General features: G+C 51.5%; 5 protein-coding genes across 5 annotated transcripts; 4 read left to right on the forward strand and 1 right to left on the reverse strand.

Annotated features, from left to right (window-relative positions):
* Nucleotides 1-10,246: 10,246 nt before the first annotated feature.
* On the reverse strand, nt 10,247-13,211 carry LOC138275430 (histone H2B 1.2-like). The gene has a single exon (XM_069219087.1). It carries the CDS (start codon nt 13,209-13,211, stop codon nt 12,831-12,833), a length of 381 nt encoding a protein of 126 aa, XP_069075188.1. The 3' UTR covers nt 10,247-12,830.
* On the forward strand, nt 10,283-11,218 carry LOC138275428 (histone H1-like). The gene has a single exon (XM_069219085.1). It carries the CDS (start codon nt 10,283-10,285, stop codon nt 10,928-10,930), a length of 648 nt encoding a protein of 215 aa, XP_069075186.1. The 3' UTR covers nt 10,931-11,218.
* On the forward strand, nt 11,358-12,396 carry LOC138275429 (histone H3-like). The gene has a single exon (XM_069219086.1). It carries the CDS (start codon nt 11,581-11,583, stop codon nt 12,109-12,111), a length of 531 nt encoding a protein of 176 aa, XP_069075187.1. The 5' UTR covers nt 11,358-11,580; the 3' UTR covers nt 12,112-12,396.
* A 238-nt stretch (nt 13,212-13,449) lies between the features above and the next one.
* On the forward strand, nt 13,450-14,026 carry LOC138275431 (histone H2A type 2-C). Its single transcript, XM_069219088.1, has one exon. The coding sequence runs from the start codon at nt 13,555-13,557 to the stop codon at nt 13,951-13,953; it is 399 nt and encodes a 132-aa protein (XP_069075189.1). The 5' UTR covers nt 13,450-13,554; the 3' UTR covers nt 13,954-14,026.
* Nucleotides 14,027-14,175: 149 nt separating this feature from the next.
* Nucleotides 14,176-15,075, forward strand: LOC138275433 (histone H4). The gene has a single exon (XM_069219089.1). The coding sequence runs from the start codon at nt 14,706-14,708 to the stop codon at nt 15,015-15,017; it is 312 nt and encodes a 103-aa protein (XP_069075190.1). The 5' UTR covers nt 14,176-14,705; the 3' UTR covers nt 15,018-15,075.
* Nucleotides 15,076-15,927: the final 852 nt, after the last annotated feature.

The raw sequence follows: 15,927 nt of genomic DNA on the forward strand, positions 1-15,927 counted from the left end.
AGTACTGGGCCTACAATGTCCCTGGGCCCATTTGTAACCTCCAGGCTGCTGTTTTACACATTATGAGTGTTTCAGCTCCAAGGGGGCAAAGTCACTCCTTCTACCCAGGGCTACGGTGCTCCAAGTAGGGTAAGATTCCAGGTTTCCCCCCTGGATGGAAGTGGAAAAAAAAGAACACTTTAAGTGATTCAAAGAGGTACAAAAGCACCTTCACAGTGTCAGAAACGGGCCTTCAGTGTCCCTGGCCCATTTGTAACCTCCAGGCAGCTGTTTTACACATTATGAGTGTTTCAGCTCCACGGGGGCAAAGTCACTCCTTCTACCCAGGGATACGGAGCTCCAATTCGGGTAAGATTCCAGGTTTTCCCCCTGGATGGATGTGAACAAAAGAACACTTTATGTGATTCAAAGAGGTACACAAGCACCCTCACAGTGTCAGTACTGGGCCTGCAATGTCCCTGGGCCCATTTGTAACCTCCAGGCAGCTGTTTTACACATTATGAGTGTTTCAGCTCCAAGGGGGCAAAGTCACTCCTTCTACCCAGGGCTACGGAGCTCCAATTCGGGTAAGATTCCAGGTTTTCCCCCTGGATGGATTTGAACAAAAGAACACTTTACGTGATTCAAGGAGGTACACATGCACCCTCACAGTGTCAGTACTGGGCCTGCAATGTCCCTGGGCCCATTTGTAACCTCCAGGCAGCTGTTTTACACATTATGAGTGTTTCAGCTCCAAGGGGGCAAAGTCACTCCTTCTACCCAGGGCTACGGAGCTCCAAGTAGGGTAAGATTCCAGGTTTTACCCCTGGATGGATGTGAACAAAAGAACACTTTACGTGGTCCAAAAAGGTACACAAGCACCTTCACAGTGTCAGAACCGGGCCTACAGTGTCCCTGGCCCATTTATAACCTCCAGGCACTTGTTTTAGTCATGTATTCCACATTATGAGTGTTTCAGCTCCAAGGGGGCAAAGTCACTCCTTCTACCCAGGGCTACGGAGCTCCAAGTAGGGTAAGATTCCAGGTTTTCCCCCTGGAAGGATGTGAACAAAAGAACACTTTACGTGATTCAAAAAGGTACAAAAGCACTTTCATAGTGTCAGTACTGGGCCTACAATGTCCCTGGGCCCATTTGTAACCTCCAGGCAGCTGTTTTACTCATTATGAGTGTTTCAGCTCCAAGGGGGCAAAGTCACTCCTTCTACCCAGGGATACGGAGCTCCAATTCGGGTAAGATTCCAGGTTTTCCCCCTGGATGGATGTGAACAAAAGAACACTTTATGTGATTCAAAGAGGTACACAAGCACCCTCACAGTGTCAGTACTGGTCCTACAATGTCCCTGGGCCCATTTGTAACTTCAGGCAGCTGTTTTACACATTATGAGTGTTTCAGCTCCAAGGGGGCAAAGTCACTCCTTCTACCCAGGCCTACGGAGCTCCAAGTCGGGTAAGATTCCAGGTTTTCCCCCTGGAAGGATGTGAACAAAAGAACACTTTACGTGGTCCAAAAAGGTACACAAGTACCTTCACAGTGCCAGAACCAGGCCTACAGTGTCTCTGGCCCATTTATAACCTCCAGACAGCTGTTTTACACATTATGAGTGTTTCAGCTCCAAGGGGGTAAAGTCACTCCTTATACCCAGGGCTACGGAGCTCCAATTCGGGTAAGATTCCAGGTTTTCCCCCTGGATGGATGTGAACAAAAGAACACTTTACGTGATTCAAAGAGGTACACAGGCACCCTCACAGTGTCAGTACTGGTCCTACAATGTCCCTGGGCCCATTTGTAACTTCAGACAGCTGTTTTACACATTATGAGTGTTTCAGCTCCAAGGGGGCAAAGTCACTCCTTCTACCCAGGCCTACGGAGCTCCAAGTCGGGTAAGATTCCAGGTTTTCCCCCTGGAAGGATGTGAACAAAAGAACACTTTACGTGGTCCAAAAAGGTACACAAGTACCTTCACAGTGCCAGAACCAGGCCTACGGTGTCTCTGGCCCATTTATAACCTCCAGACAGCTGTTTTACACATTATGAGTGTTTCAGCTCCAAGGGGGCAAAGTCACTCCTTCTACCCAGGGCTAAGGAGCTCCAATTCGGGTAAGATTCCAGGTTTTCCCCCTGGATGGATGTGAACAAAAGAACACTTTATGTGATTCAAATAGGTACACAAGCACCCTCACAGTGTCAGTACTGGGCCTGCAATGTCCCTGGGCCCATTTGTAACTTTAGGCAGCTGTTTTACACATTATGAGTGTTTCAGCTCCAAGGGGGCAAAGTCACTCCTTCTACCCAGGCCTACGGAGCTCCAAGTCGGGTAAGATTCCAGGTTTTCCCCCTGGAAGGATGTGAACAAAAGAACACTTTACGTGGTCCAAAAAGGTACACAAGTACCTTCACAGTGCCAGAACCAGGCCTACGGTGTCTCTGGCCCATTTATAACCTCCAGACAGCTGTTTTACACATTATGAGTGTTTCAGCTCCAAGGGGGCAAAGTCACTCCTTATACCCAGGGCTACGGAGCTCCAATTCGGGTAAGATTCCAGGTTTTCCCCCTGGATGGATGTGAACAAAAGAACACTTTACGTGATTCAAAGAGGTACACAGGCACCCTCACAGTGTCAGTACTGGTCCTACAATGTCCCTGGGCCCATTTGTAACTTCAGGCAGCTGTTTTACACATTATGAGTGTTTCAGCTCCAAGGGGGCAAAGTCACTCCTTCTACCCAGGCCTACGGAGCTCCAAGTCGGGTAAGATTCCAGGTTTTCCCCCTGGAAGGATGTGAACAAAAGAACACTTTACGTGGTCCAAAAAGGTACACAAGTACCTTCACAGTGCCAGAACCAGGCCTACGGTGTCTCTGGCCCATTTATAACCTCCAGACAGCTGTTTTACACATTATGAGTGTTTCAGCTCCAAGGGGGCAAAGTCACTCCTTCTACCCAGGGCTACGGAGCTCCAAGTCGGGTAAGATTCCAGGTTTTCCCCCAGGATGGATGTGAACAAAAGAACACTTTACGTGATTCAAAGAGGTACACAGGCACCCTCACAGTGTCAGTACTGGTCCTACAATGTCCCTGGGCCCATTTGTAACTTCAGGCAGCTGTTTTACACATTATGAGTGTTTCAGCTCCAAGGGGGCAAAGTCACTCCTTCTACCCAGGCCTACGGAGCTCCAAGTCGGGTAAGATTCCAGGATTTCCCCCTGGAAGGATGTGAACAAAAGAACACTTTACGTGGTCCAAAAAGGTACACAAGTACCTTCACAGTGCCAGAACCAGGCCTACGGTGTCTCTGGCCCATTTATAACCTCCAGACAGCTGTTTTACACATTATGAGTGTTTCAGCTCCAAGGGGGCAAAGTCACTCCTTCTACCCAGGGCTACGGAGCTCCAATTCGGGTAAGATTCCAGGTTTTCCCCCTGGATGGATGTGAACAAAAGAACACTTTATGTGATTCAAAGAGGTACACAAGCACCCTCACAGTGTCAGTACTGGGCCTGCAATGTCCCTGGGCCCATTTGTAACTTTAGGCAGCTGTTTTACACATTATGAGTGTTTCAGCTCCAAGGGGGCAAAGTCACTCCTTCTACCCAGGGCTACGGAGCTCCAAGTCGGGTAAGATTCCAGGTTTTCCCCCTGGATGGATGTGAACAAAAGAACACTTTACGTGGTCCAAAAAGGTACACAAGCACCTTCACAGTGCCAGAACCAGGCCTATGGTGTCTCTGGCCCATTTATAACCTCCAGACAGCTGTTTTACACATTATGAGTGTTTCAGCTCCAAGGGGGCAAAGTCACTCCTTCTACCCAGGGCTACGGAGCTCCAATTCGGGTAAGATTCCAGGTTTTCCCCCTGGATGGATGTGAACAAAAGAACACTTTATGTGATTCAAAGAGGTACACAAGCACCCTCACAGTGTCAGTACTGGGCCTGCAATGTCCCTGGGCCCATTTGTAACCTCCAGGCAGCTGTTTTACACATTATGAGTTTTTCAGCTCCAAGGGGGCAAAGTCACTCCTTCTACCCAGGGCTACGGTGCTCCAAGTAGGGTAAGATTCCAGGTTTCCCCCCTGGATGGAAGTGGAAAAAAAAGAACACTTTAAGTGATTCAAAGAGGTACAAAAGCACCTTCACAGTGTCAGAAACAGGCCTACAGTGTCCCTGGCCCATTTGTAACCTCCAGGCAGCTGTTTTACACATTATGAGTGTTTCAGCTCCAAGGGGGCAAAGTCACTCCTTCTACCCAGGGATACGGAGCTCCAATTCGGGTAAGATTCCAGGTTTTCCCCCTGGATGGATGTGAACAAAAGAACACTTTATGTGATTCAAAGAGGTACACAAGCACCCTCACAGTGTCAGTACTGGGCCTGCAATGTCCCTGGGCCCATTTGTAACCTCCAGGCAGCTGTTTTACACATTATGAGTGTTTCAGCTCCAAGGGGGCAAAGTCACTCCTTCTACCCAGGGCTACGGAGCTCCAATTCGGGTAAGATTCCAGGTTTTCCCCCTGGAAGGATGTGAACAAAGGAACACTTTACGTGGTCCAAAAAGGTACACAAGTACATTCACAGTGCCAGAACCAGGCCTACGGTGTCTCTGGCCCATTTATAACCTCCAGACAGCTGTTTTACACATTATGAGTGTTTCAGCTCCAAGGGGGCAAAGTCACTCCTTATACCCAGGGCTACGGAGCTCCAATTCGGGTAAGATTCCAGGTTTTCCCCCTGGATGGATGTGAACAAAAGAACACTTTACGTGATTCAAAAAGGTACAAAAGCACCTTCACAGTGTCAGTACTGGGCCTACAATGTCCCTGGGCCCATTTGTAACCTCCAGGCTGCTGTTTTACACATTATGAGTGTTTCAGCTCCAAGGGGGCAAAGTCACTCCTTCTACCCAGGGCTACGGTGCTCCAAGTAGGGTAAGATTCCAGGTTTCCCCCCTGGATGGAAGTGGAAAAAAAAGAACACTTTAAGTGATTCAAAGAGGTACAAAAGCACCTTCACAGTGTCAGAAACGGGCCTACAGTGTCCCTGGCCCATTTGTAACCTCCAGGCAGCTGTTTTACACATTATGAGTGTTTCAGCTCCAAGGGGGCAAAGTCACTCCTTCTACCCAGGGATACGGAGCTCCAATTCGGGTAAGATTCCAGGTTTTCCCCCTGGATGGATGTGAACAAAAGAACACTTTATGTGATTCAAAGAGGTACACAAGCACCCTCACAGTGTCAGTACTGGGCCTGCAATGTCCCTGGGCCCATTTGTATCCTCCAGGCAGCTGTTTTACACATTATGAGTGTTTCAGCTCCAAGGGGGCAAAGTCACTCCTTCTACCCAGGGCTACGGAGCTCCAATTCGGGTAAGATTCCAGGTTTTCCCCCTGGATGGATTTGAACAAAAGAACACTTTACGTGATTCAAGGAGGTACACATGCACCCTCACAGTGTCAGTACTGGGCCTGCAATGTCCCTGGGCCCATTTGTAACCTCCAGGCAGCTGTTTTACACATTATGAGTGTTTCAGCTCCAAGGGGGCAAAGTCACTCCTTCTACCCAGGGCTACGGAGCTCCAAGTAGGGTAAGATTCCAGGTTTTACCCCTGGATGGATGTGAACAAAAGAACACTTTACGTGGTCCAAAAAGGTACACAAACACCTTCACAGTGTCAGAACCGGGCCTACAGTGTCCCTGGCCCATTTATAACCTCCAGGCACTTGTTTTAGTCATGTATTCCACATTATGAGTGTTTCAGCTCCAAGGGGGCAAAGTCACTCCTTCTACCCAGGGATACGGAGCTCCAATTCGTGTAAGATTCCAGGTTTTCCCCCTGGAAGGATGTGAACAAAAGAACACTTTACGTGATTCAAAAAGGTACAAAAGCACCTTCATAGTGTCAGTACTGGGCCTACAATGTCCCTGGGCCCATTTGTAACTTCAGGCAGCTGTTTTACACATTATGAGTGTTTCAGCTCCAAGGGGGCAAAGTCACTCCTTCTACCCAGGGCTACGGAGCTCCAAGTCGGGTAAGATTCCAGGTTTTCCCCCTGGATGGATGTGAACAAAAGAACACTTTACGTGGTCCAAAAGGTACACAAGCACCTTCACAGTGCCAGAACCAGGCCTATTGTGTCTCTGGCCCATTTATAACCTCCAGACAGCTGTTTTACACATTATGAGTGTTTCAGCTCCAAGGGGGCAAAGTCACTCCTTCTACCCAGGGCTACGGAGCTCCAATTCGGGTAAGATTCCAGGTTTTCCCCCTGGATGGATGTGAACAAAAGAACACTTTATGTGATTCAAAGAGGTACACAAGCACCCTCACAGTGTCAGTACTGGGCCTGCAATGTCCCTGGGCCCATTTGTAACTTTAGGCAGCTGTTTTACACATTATGAGTGTTTCAGCTCCAAGGGGGCAAAGTCACTCCTTCTACCCAGGGCTACGGAGCTCCAAGTCGGGTAAGATTCCAGGTTTTCCCCCTGGATGGATGTGAACAAAAGAACACTTTACGTGGTCCAAAAAGGTACACAAGCACCTTCACAGTGGCAGAACCAGGCCTATTGTGTCTCTGGCCCATTTATAACCTCCAGACAGCTGTTTTACACATTATGAGTGTTTCAGCTCCAAGGGGGCAAAGTCACTCCTTCTACCCAGGGCTACGGAGCTCCAATTCGGGTAAGATTCCAGGTTTTCCCCCTGGATGGATGTGAACAAAAGAACACTTTATGTGATTCAAAGAGGTACACAAGCACCCTCACAGTGTCAGTACTGGGCCTGCAATGTCCCTGGGCCCATTTGTAACCTCCAGGCAGCTGTTTTACACATTATGAGTTTTTCAGCTCCAAGGGGGCAAAGTCACTCCTTCTACCCAGGGCTACGGTGCTCCAAGTAGAGTAAGATTCCAGGTTTCCCCCCTGGATGGAAGTGGAAAAAAAAGAACACTTTAAGTGATTCAAAGAGGTTCAAAAACACCTTCACAGTGTCAGAAACGGGCCTACAATGTCCCTGGCCCATTTGTAACCTCCAGGAAGCTGTTTTACACATTATGAGTGTTTCAGCTCCAAGGGGGCAAAGTCACTCCTTCTACCCAGGGCTACGGAGCTCCAATTCGGGTAAGATTCCAGGTTTTCCCCCTGGATGGATGTGAACAAAAGAACACTTTATGTGATTCAAAGAGGTACACAAGCACCCTCACAGTGTCAGAACTGGGCCTACAATGTCCCTGGCCCATTTAAAACCTCCAGGCAGCTGTTTTAGTCATGTTTTCGACATTATGAGTGTTTCAGTTCCAAGGTGGCAAAGTCACTCCTTCTACCCAGGGCTACGGAGCTCCAAGTAGGGTGAGATTCCAGGTTTTCCCCCTGGATGGAAGTGGTAAAAAAAGAACACTTTACGTGATTCAAAGAGGTACACATGCACCCTCACAGTGTCAGTACTGGGACTGCAATGTCCCTGGGCCCATTTGTAACCTCCAGGCAGCTGTTTTACACATTATGAGTGTTTCAGCTCCAAGGGGGCAAAGTCACTCCTTCTACCCAGGGCTACGGAGCTCCAAGTCGGGTAAGATTCCAGGTTTTCCCCCTGGATGGATGTGAACAAAAGAACACTTTATGTGATTCAAAGAGGTACACAGGCACCCTCACAGTGTCAGTACTGGTCCTTCAATGTCCCTGGGCCCATTTGTAACTTCAGGCAGCTGTTTTACACATTATGAGTGTTTCAGCTCCAAGGGGGCAATGTCACTCCTTCTACCCAGGCCTACGGAGCTCCAAGTCGGGTAAGATTCCAGGTTTTCCCCCTGGAAGGATGTGAACAAAAGAACACTTTACGTGGTCCAAAAAGGTACACAAGTACCTTCACAGTGCCAGAACCAGGCCTACGGTGTCTCTGGCCCATTTATAACCTCCAGACAGCTGTTTTACACATTATGAGTGTTTCAGCTCCAAGGGGGCAAATTCACTCCTTATACCCAGGGCTACGGAGCTCCAATTCGGGTAAGATTCCAGGTTTTCCCCCTGGATGGATGTGAACAAAAGAACACTTTATGTGATTCAAAGAGGTACACAAGCACCCTCACAGTGTCAGTACTGGGCCTGCAATGTCCCTGGGCCCATTTGTAACTTCAGGCAGCTGTTTTACACATTATGAGTGTTTCAGCTCCAAGGGCGCAAAGTCACTCCTTCTAACCAGGGCTACGGAGCTCCAAGTCGGGTAAGATTCCAGGTTTTCCCCCTGGATGGATGTGAACAAAAGAACACTTTACGTGGTCCAAAAAGGTACACAAGCACCTTCACAGTGCCAGAACCAGGCCTACGGTGTCTCTGGCCCATTTATAACCTCCAGACAGCTGTTTTACACATTATGAGTGTTTCAGCTCCAAGGGGGCAAAGTCACTCCTTCTACCCAGGGCTACGGAGCTCCAAGTCGGGTAAGATTCCAGGTTTTCCCCCTGGATGGATGTGAACAAAAGAACACTTTATGTGATTCAAAGAGGTACACAAGCACCCTCACAGTGTCAGTACTGGGCCTGCAATGTCCCTGGGCCCATTTGTGACCTCCAGGCAGCTGTTTTACACATTATGAGTGTTTCAGCTCCAAGGGGGCAAAGTCACTCCTTCTACCCAGGGCTACGGAGCTCCAAGTAGGGTAAGATTCCAGGTTTTCCCCCTGGATGGAAGTGAAAAAAAAAAAGAACACTTTACGTGGTTCAAAACGGTACACAAGCACTCTCACAGTGTCAGTACTGGGCCTGCAATGTCCCTGGGCCCATTTGTAACCTCCAGGCAGCTGTTTTACACATTATGAGTGTTTCAGCTCCAAGGGGGCAAAGTCACTCCTTCTACCCAGGGCTAAGGAGCTCCAATTCGGGTAAGATTCCAGGTTTTCCCCCTGGATGGATGTGAACAAAAGAACACTTTACGTGATTCAAAAAGGTACAAAAGCACCTTCACAGTGTCAGTACTGGGCCTACAATGTCCCTGGGCCCATTTGTAACCTCCAGGCAGCTGTTTTACACATTATGAGTGTTTCAGCTCCAAGGGGGCAAAGTCACTCCTTCTACCCAGGGCTACGGGGCTCCAAGTAGGGGAAGATTCCAGGTTTCCCCCCTGGATGGAAGTGGAAAAAAAAGAACACTTTACGTGGTTCAAAGCGGTACACAAGCACCCTCACAGTGTCAGTACTGGGCCTGCAATGTCCCTGGGCCCATTTGTTACCTCCAGGCAGCTGTTTTACACATTATGAGTGTTTCAGCTCCAAGGGGGCCAAGTCACTCCTTCTACCCAGGGCTACGGAGCTCCAAGTCGGGTAAGATTCCAGGTTTGCCCCCCCCCTTGTATGCAGGTGAACAAAAGAATACTTTACATGGTTCAATAAGGTGGGCAAACACCTTCACAGTATCAGATGTGTGCATTCAGTGAGTTTGGCCCGTTTCTATCCTCCTGGGTCCTGTTATAGTGACGTTGGTGGCATGATGAGGCTTCCTTCATTGTGCCACCGTGTAGATATGATCTTTAGGCTGCGTCTGTCTCCTGTAGCTAAGCACTTGGCAGGGAATGTACTTTGCCAGTGTTTGAGCCTATCGGAACCAATTCAATTCGTTAAAGATGTGAGTCTTGAACCAAGATTGTGAACAACTGATTGATTAAAATCCAACCCAGATCCCATGTTGTGCACCATAAAGTTTATGAAAACGCAGACATGATGAGAACTTCAGGCCCAGACGCCAGTGTTCACTCACATTGTTGTGCCCTCTCGCTGGGCACACGAAGGCTTGTGTTATTTCTGCACTTTATAAAACGTTGCTTCACGGGTGCCAAGAAGCCCATTATGGTGCCCCACGAGTCATTCGGTACAGAAGCACGCTCCGATTGATATGCTATCTTTTCTGACTACAAACCTTAAGACTGTGTATGTGAAAATGGGCTTGGGGACAAAGTTTTCTGACACAAACGCATCAGCCATCGGAAGAGTGTCGAGTCTACCAGCTGACTGAAAGCCGGTGGCAACGCGTTGAAACGAAAGGAGTGCACGCATAGGAAAGGGATGAAGTTGGGCTTCTTTTAATGTATAAATGAAAGCCCAGTTTAAACTTTTACTGTTTTAAAACATAGATAATCTGATGAGAGGAAACACAAAAGCCAGCTCGGAGCAGAGAGCCGAGTGTGCCGCGAACAGCCTCCTCTTCTGGGGACCAATCAGAAGGTGGCTCCTCCCTATATATGCACGGAGCTCCGGCGGGAGGAACATTTCTGATCTGTGCTAGTGCCTAGACTCGCTGTACCATGGCTGAAACCGCTCCAGCTGCCGCGGCCCCTCCCGCTGAAGTAGCCCCCAAGAAGAAGCCGAAGAAGGCAGCGGGGACTTCTAAGGCCAAGAAGCCTTCGGGACCCAGCGTCTCCGAGCTCATCCTGAAGGCGGTCACCGCCTCTGCCGAGAGGAAGGGAGTCTCCCTGGCGGCCCTGAAGAAGGTTCTGAGCGCCGACGGCTACGATGTGGACAAGAACAAGAGCCGCGTTAAGGCCGCCCTCAAGAGCCTGGTCAGCAAGGGCGCCCTGGCCCAGCTGAAGGGCACCGGCGCCTCCGGCTCCTTCAAGGTGAACAAGAAGCAGCTGGAGGGCAAGAAGGCGGCCAAGAAGGCTGCGGCCAAGACCAAGAAACCAGCAGCCAAGAAAGCTGCCCCTGCCGCCAAGAAGCCCAAAAAGGCCCCCGCGGGGGTGAAGAAGAGCCCGAAGAAGGTCAAGAAGCCGGCGGCAGCAAAGAGCCCCAAGAAGCCCAAAGCTGCCCCAGCCAAGAAGGCTGCCAAGAGTCCAGCGAAAGCAAAGGCGGTCAAGCCCAAAGTAGCCAAGAAAAGTCCAGCCATGGTAGTGAAACCCAAGGCGGCCAAACCCAAAGCAGCCAAGCCCAAAAAGGCAGCGCCCAAGAAGAAGTAAGGGCTTCCTGCCAGACACTGCAAACACAAGGGCTCTTTTAAGAGCCATCTACCCAGTCTAGAAGAGAGCCTGTTCACCCCCCAGCTCTGCACAGCCCGTGCCCCGCTCCCCAACTATAAACGGCACAGTGAAATCCCAGCGCGCCTTTCCGCGCTCGAGCGCCGTGTGTGATCTTGGGCATATGGTCGAACGAAGGTTATTATTACTCCTTTATAGTTTTAAGACTAACTATATTTGTAGGAGGTATTAGACCTCGGTTGATAAGACATTCGTGTCTTTACGTGTGTGTTTCGCCACATACACTGTCCGTGGGGGACTGGAAATAGTGTCTGCTTGAAGCAGACGAGTGTGCGCGTTAAATCAGTAGGAGGTAACTACGTGTTCCAGGGTAACCACAGGGGCTATAACATCGTGGGCTTGTCCCCCCACAGGTGACCGAGACGGGGAGGGGGTGACTGGTGTGACGACAGCTAGCCGGGTGGACAAGGGGGAGAAGAGCTGCCCAAAACGCGGGCTTTTCGGCTCGGCGGTACATCAACCAATCGGTGGGCTGCTTTCCATTTTGACCACATTTCATTGGCTATAGTCAGCCACAAGCCGCCTCTTCAGTGAGTAACCAATCCTTGCACACCGCGGGCTATTTTCAAACAATGGCCCGAGGCTTCAACCAATCAGAGCAGCCCTCCGTCTCCCAGTGTATAAATAGGCCTCTGTGCGGCGGAGACCCCATTCTATCTCGCACGTCGCGCAGAGAAAGTTCCGTCTTCGCCATGGCCCGCACCAAGCAGACCGCCCGCAAGTCCACCGGAGGGAAAGCGCCTCGCAAGCAGCTGGCCACCAAGGCTGCCCGCAAGAGCGCGCCTGCCACCGGAGGAGTCAAGAAGCCTCACCGCTACAGGCCCGGGACCGTGGCTCTCCGCGAGATCCGCCGCTACCAGAAGTCCACCGAGCTGCTCATCCGCAAGCTGCCCTTCCAGCGCCTGGTGCGGGAGATTGCGCAGGACTTCAAGACCGACCTGCGCTTCCAGAGCTCGGCCGTCATGGCCCTGCAGGAGGCCAGCGAGGCCTACCTGGTCGGGCTCTTTGAGGACACCAACTTGTGCGCCATCCACGCCAAGAGGGTCACCATCATGCCCAAGGACATTCAGCTGGCCCGTCGTATCCGCGGCGAGAGGGCCTAAGGATCAACCCTAAGAAACACCATACACCACAAGGGCTCTTCTAAGAGCCATCACCATGTCACGTAGGAGCTGTTCATATCAGTGTGTTGTACACGTGGGGGGGGAGGCGTGGGCGAAAGGAAGGTGTCGGTAGGCACCAGTACTCAGTAACTCATACCGGCACCCGGAAAGCAGAGCACCTCCTTTTCATATAATAAAGTGCTTTGTTAGGCAAACGGGTTGTGCAGTGACCGGCACCTCGCAAGCCAGGACTGTGTGGTGTCTGTGCTACTTTTAAACCCCCTGTAATCTTGTCCGGCTTCAGTAGAGGGAGCGCCTGCTCGGGGGTGACTTGTAGCCACTCTCGTCTCCCTTGGTTTTAAAGTACGAACAGAACGTGCCCCATGCACACTTTACACACTTCTCCCCTAACGTGGAAAGCAATAGCGGTACCTTCCGTGTGGGTCAAACGCCGTTACATTACAGCGCTTAGTGACACTTTATCCCCAACAAAGCCTGTTCACATAGACGTTTTATGAGGAAGGGCGCTCTGCTCTACCGTCCCTTGCACTGCTGCAGGCCCCGTCAGAGCGGAACCTAATGCGCACGACACTACGCTTAATTCATAAGACACGTTAAGGGTACCTCTTCATCGATAATATCCGCACAGCAGCTCTTAGAGGAAAAAGTGTTGGCCCTTAGAAGAGCCGTTGTGTTAATTAGAGATGTCCCTCGACGCCTTACTTGGCGCTTGTGTACTTGGTGACAGCCTTGGTGCCTTCAGACACGGCGTGCTTGGCCAGCTCTCCGGGCAGCAGCAGGCGCACGGCGGTCTGGATCTCCCGGGAGGTGATGGTGCGCCGCTGGTTGTAGTGAGCCAGACGGGAAGCCTCCCCAGCGATGCGCTCAAAGATGTCGTTGACGAAGGAGTTCATGATGCCCATGGCCTTGGAGGAGATGCCGGTGTCAGGGTGCACCTGCTTCATCACTTTGTAAATGTAGATAGCGTAGCTCTCCTTCCTGGTCCTCTTGCGCTTCTTCCCGTCCTTCTTGGGTGGCTTGGACAGCGCTTTCTTGGAGCCCTTCTTGGGAGCCGGCGCGGACTTGGCTGGTTCAGGCATGATCGACAATCGGCAGGCGCTCGCTGTGGAATCAGGAGAAATGCGGAAACGGCGCCCGGGCTGGTGTACTTATAGGCTGGGCGTGTAAAGCAGCTGCTTGTTCTATTCTTCGTTCCCATTGGTAGGCACAACCGGCATCCCCTCCTTCCTCATCTTAATACGTGCCTTTCACTTCTGTAATTCTGATTGGTGGAATAGGTTATTCCTTCCTCCAATCTAGGCCTCAGAGCCTAGCGGTCAACCAATCAGAGACAACCCGAAGTCTTTATATCACCGGGGTCCGGAGCACGCAGGAATAGTCTCTCTGTCTTCCGATCGTGAGAACCTACAGCAGCTGCTCGCCATGTCTGGACGCGGAAAGCAAGGAGGCAAGGCCCGCGCTAAAGCCAAGACACGCTCTTCCAGAGCTGGACTCCAGTTCCCTGTGGGCCGTGTGCACAGGCTGCTCCGAAAGGGAAGCTACGCCGAGCGGGTCGGCGCCGGTGCCCCTGTCTATCTGGCTGCAGTTCTGGAGTACCTGACGGCCGAGATCCTCGAGCTGGCTGGCAACGCGGCCCGGGACAACAAGAAGACCCGCATCATCCCCAGGCACCTCCAGCTCGCCATCCGCAACGACGAGGAGCTCAACAAGCTGCTGGGCAGAGTTACCATCGCCCAGGGAGGCGTTCTGCCAAACATCCAGGCCGTGCTGCTGCCCAAGAAAACCGAGAGCCACAAGGCTGGGGGCAAAGCAAGCAAGTGAAGCGCCGCAGCCTCACTTACAAACCACCTTATAAATACATTATAAACACAAGGGCTCTTTTCAGAGCCGCAAACAGATTCCATCAAAGAGCTTATCCCTTCTAAGAATCACTTTTGCCGGCTTCTTTAAATTCAGCGCTCGCACCTTCGCTTCACCGGGCGGCGTGTCCAACCCTTCAGCGATACACGTTAATAATGTTAACACAGCCGCAAAGGCTACCTTGCGGTCCATACTTTTTATTTATTTTTATACATCTATATTTCTCAGTTTGCGGACATGCCGCTACCGGGCGCGGGATGTGAACGTGTGTATGTTGTTGCTGCACGCACGCAGCGCGATAGCGCCGGGGAGGCCTTCGGTACGCTGGCCCCATTGAGACATAACAGAGCGGTCGGAGGGGGACCCAGGGTTAGGGTTACTTCAGGCCGGAACAACCAGCGAGGGGCTGGCGTGCTATTCACTGTTCCGTTTGTGTGGCCTGAACACCGGTGACGTGTAAGGAGGGAAGAGCAGAAGCTGCAGAGCCCGCCCGCCCGCAGGCGAGCCCAGGACAAAGAGGCGGCTGGGAGCCCGCTCTTTTTCAAACGGCGGCGGCCGCTCGGGGCCCGCTCTCTGCAGAGGGTGGGCCGGGCACCGGCTCTCCCGCCCTGTCACGTGATGTGAGAGGCTCCCTCGCCGGTCCGCCGGCTGCTCTATATAAGCAGCCGTTTTCGGGCTGCTGCTTTTATTTCTGCTTCGACCGAGAAGAGAGCATGTCTGGACGCGGCAAAGGAGGAAAGGGGCTCGGCAAAGGCGGTGCCAAGAGGCACAGGAAGGTGCTCCGCGACAACATCCAGGGCATCACCAAGCCCGCCATTCGCCGCCTGGCTCGCCGCGGCGGTGTCAAGCGCATCTCCGGCCTCATCTACGAGGAGACCCGCGGTGTGCTGAAGGTTTTCCTGGAGAACGTCATCCGGGACGCCGTCACCTATACCGAGCACGCCAAGAGAAAGACCGTCACCGCCATGGATGTGGTCTACGCCCTGAAGCGCCAGGGACGTACTCTCTACGGATTTGGCGGTTAAACGCTACTCGCCGAGAACGTACAAAAAAGACAACCTAAAGGCCCTTCTGAGGGCCGCCCACTGGATCATAACAGAGCTGTGTGTATGCGACACCATTTTATTACATTTTCCCTGCCGGGTTGGGCCGCTCTCCAGGCCTATACCCAATTTCTTTACGCTTTCCCGTATTCTCGACTATTAAGCCCCCACAGGGTGGGGGCTTACAGGCCTCTAGGGAACAAAAGATTGAGTTAGCCCGGCTGGCTGGCTGTCCGGCCATCTGGTCGCACATCACGCTGAGCCATCTGGTTGCACAAGTGGCCGACCAGATGGCCGGACTGCCGGCCGGCCGGGATAACTCGACTTTTTGTTCCCTACATGGGTCTGTCTGTAAGCCCCACCCTGTGGGGGCTTAATAGTCGAGAATATGTGTACATGTTTACATCTTCAGCTCCAAGGGGCAGAGTCACTCCTTCTACCCAGGGCTACGGAGCTCCAATTCGGGTAAGATTCCTGGTTTTCCCCCTGGATGGATGTGAACAAAAGAACACTTTATGTGATTCAAAGAGGTACACAGGCACCCTCACAGTGTCAGTACTGGGCCTGCAATGTCCCTGTGCCCATTTGTAACCTCCAGGGAGCTGTTTTACACATTATGAGTGTTTCAGCTCCAAGGGGGCAAAGTCACTCCTTCTACCCAGGGCTACGGTGCTCCAAGTAGAGTAAGATTCCAGGTTTCCCCCCTGGATGGAAGTGGAAAAAAAAGAACACTTTAAGTGATTCAAAGAGGTTCAAAAACACCTTCACAGTGTCAGAAACGGGCCTGCAATGTCCCTGTGCCCATTTGTAACCTCCAGGGAGCTGTTTTACACATTATGAGTGTTTCAGCTCCAAGGGGGCAAAGTCACTCCTTCTACCCAGGGCTACGGAG

This window comes from Pleurodeles waltl, unplaced genomic scaffold (assembly GCF_031143425.1).
Source record: "Pleurodeles waltl isolate 20211129_DDA unplaced genomic scaffold, aPleWal1.hap1.20221129 scaffold_239, whole genome shotgun sequence".
In the NCBI taxonomy this organism is placed as follows: domain Eukaryota; kingdom Metazoa; phylum Chordata; class Amphibia; order Caudata; family Salamandridae; genus Pleurodeles; species Pleurodeles waltl.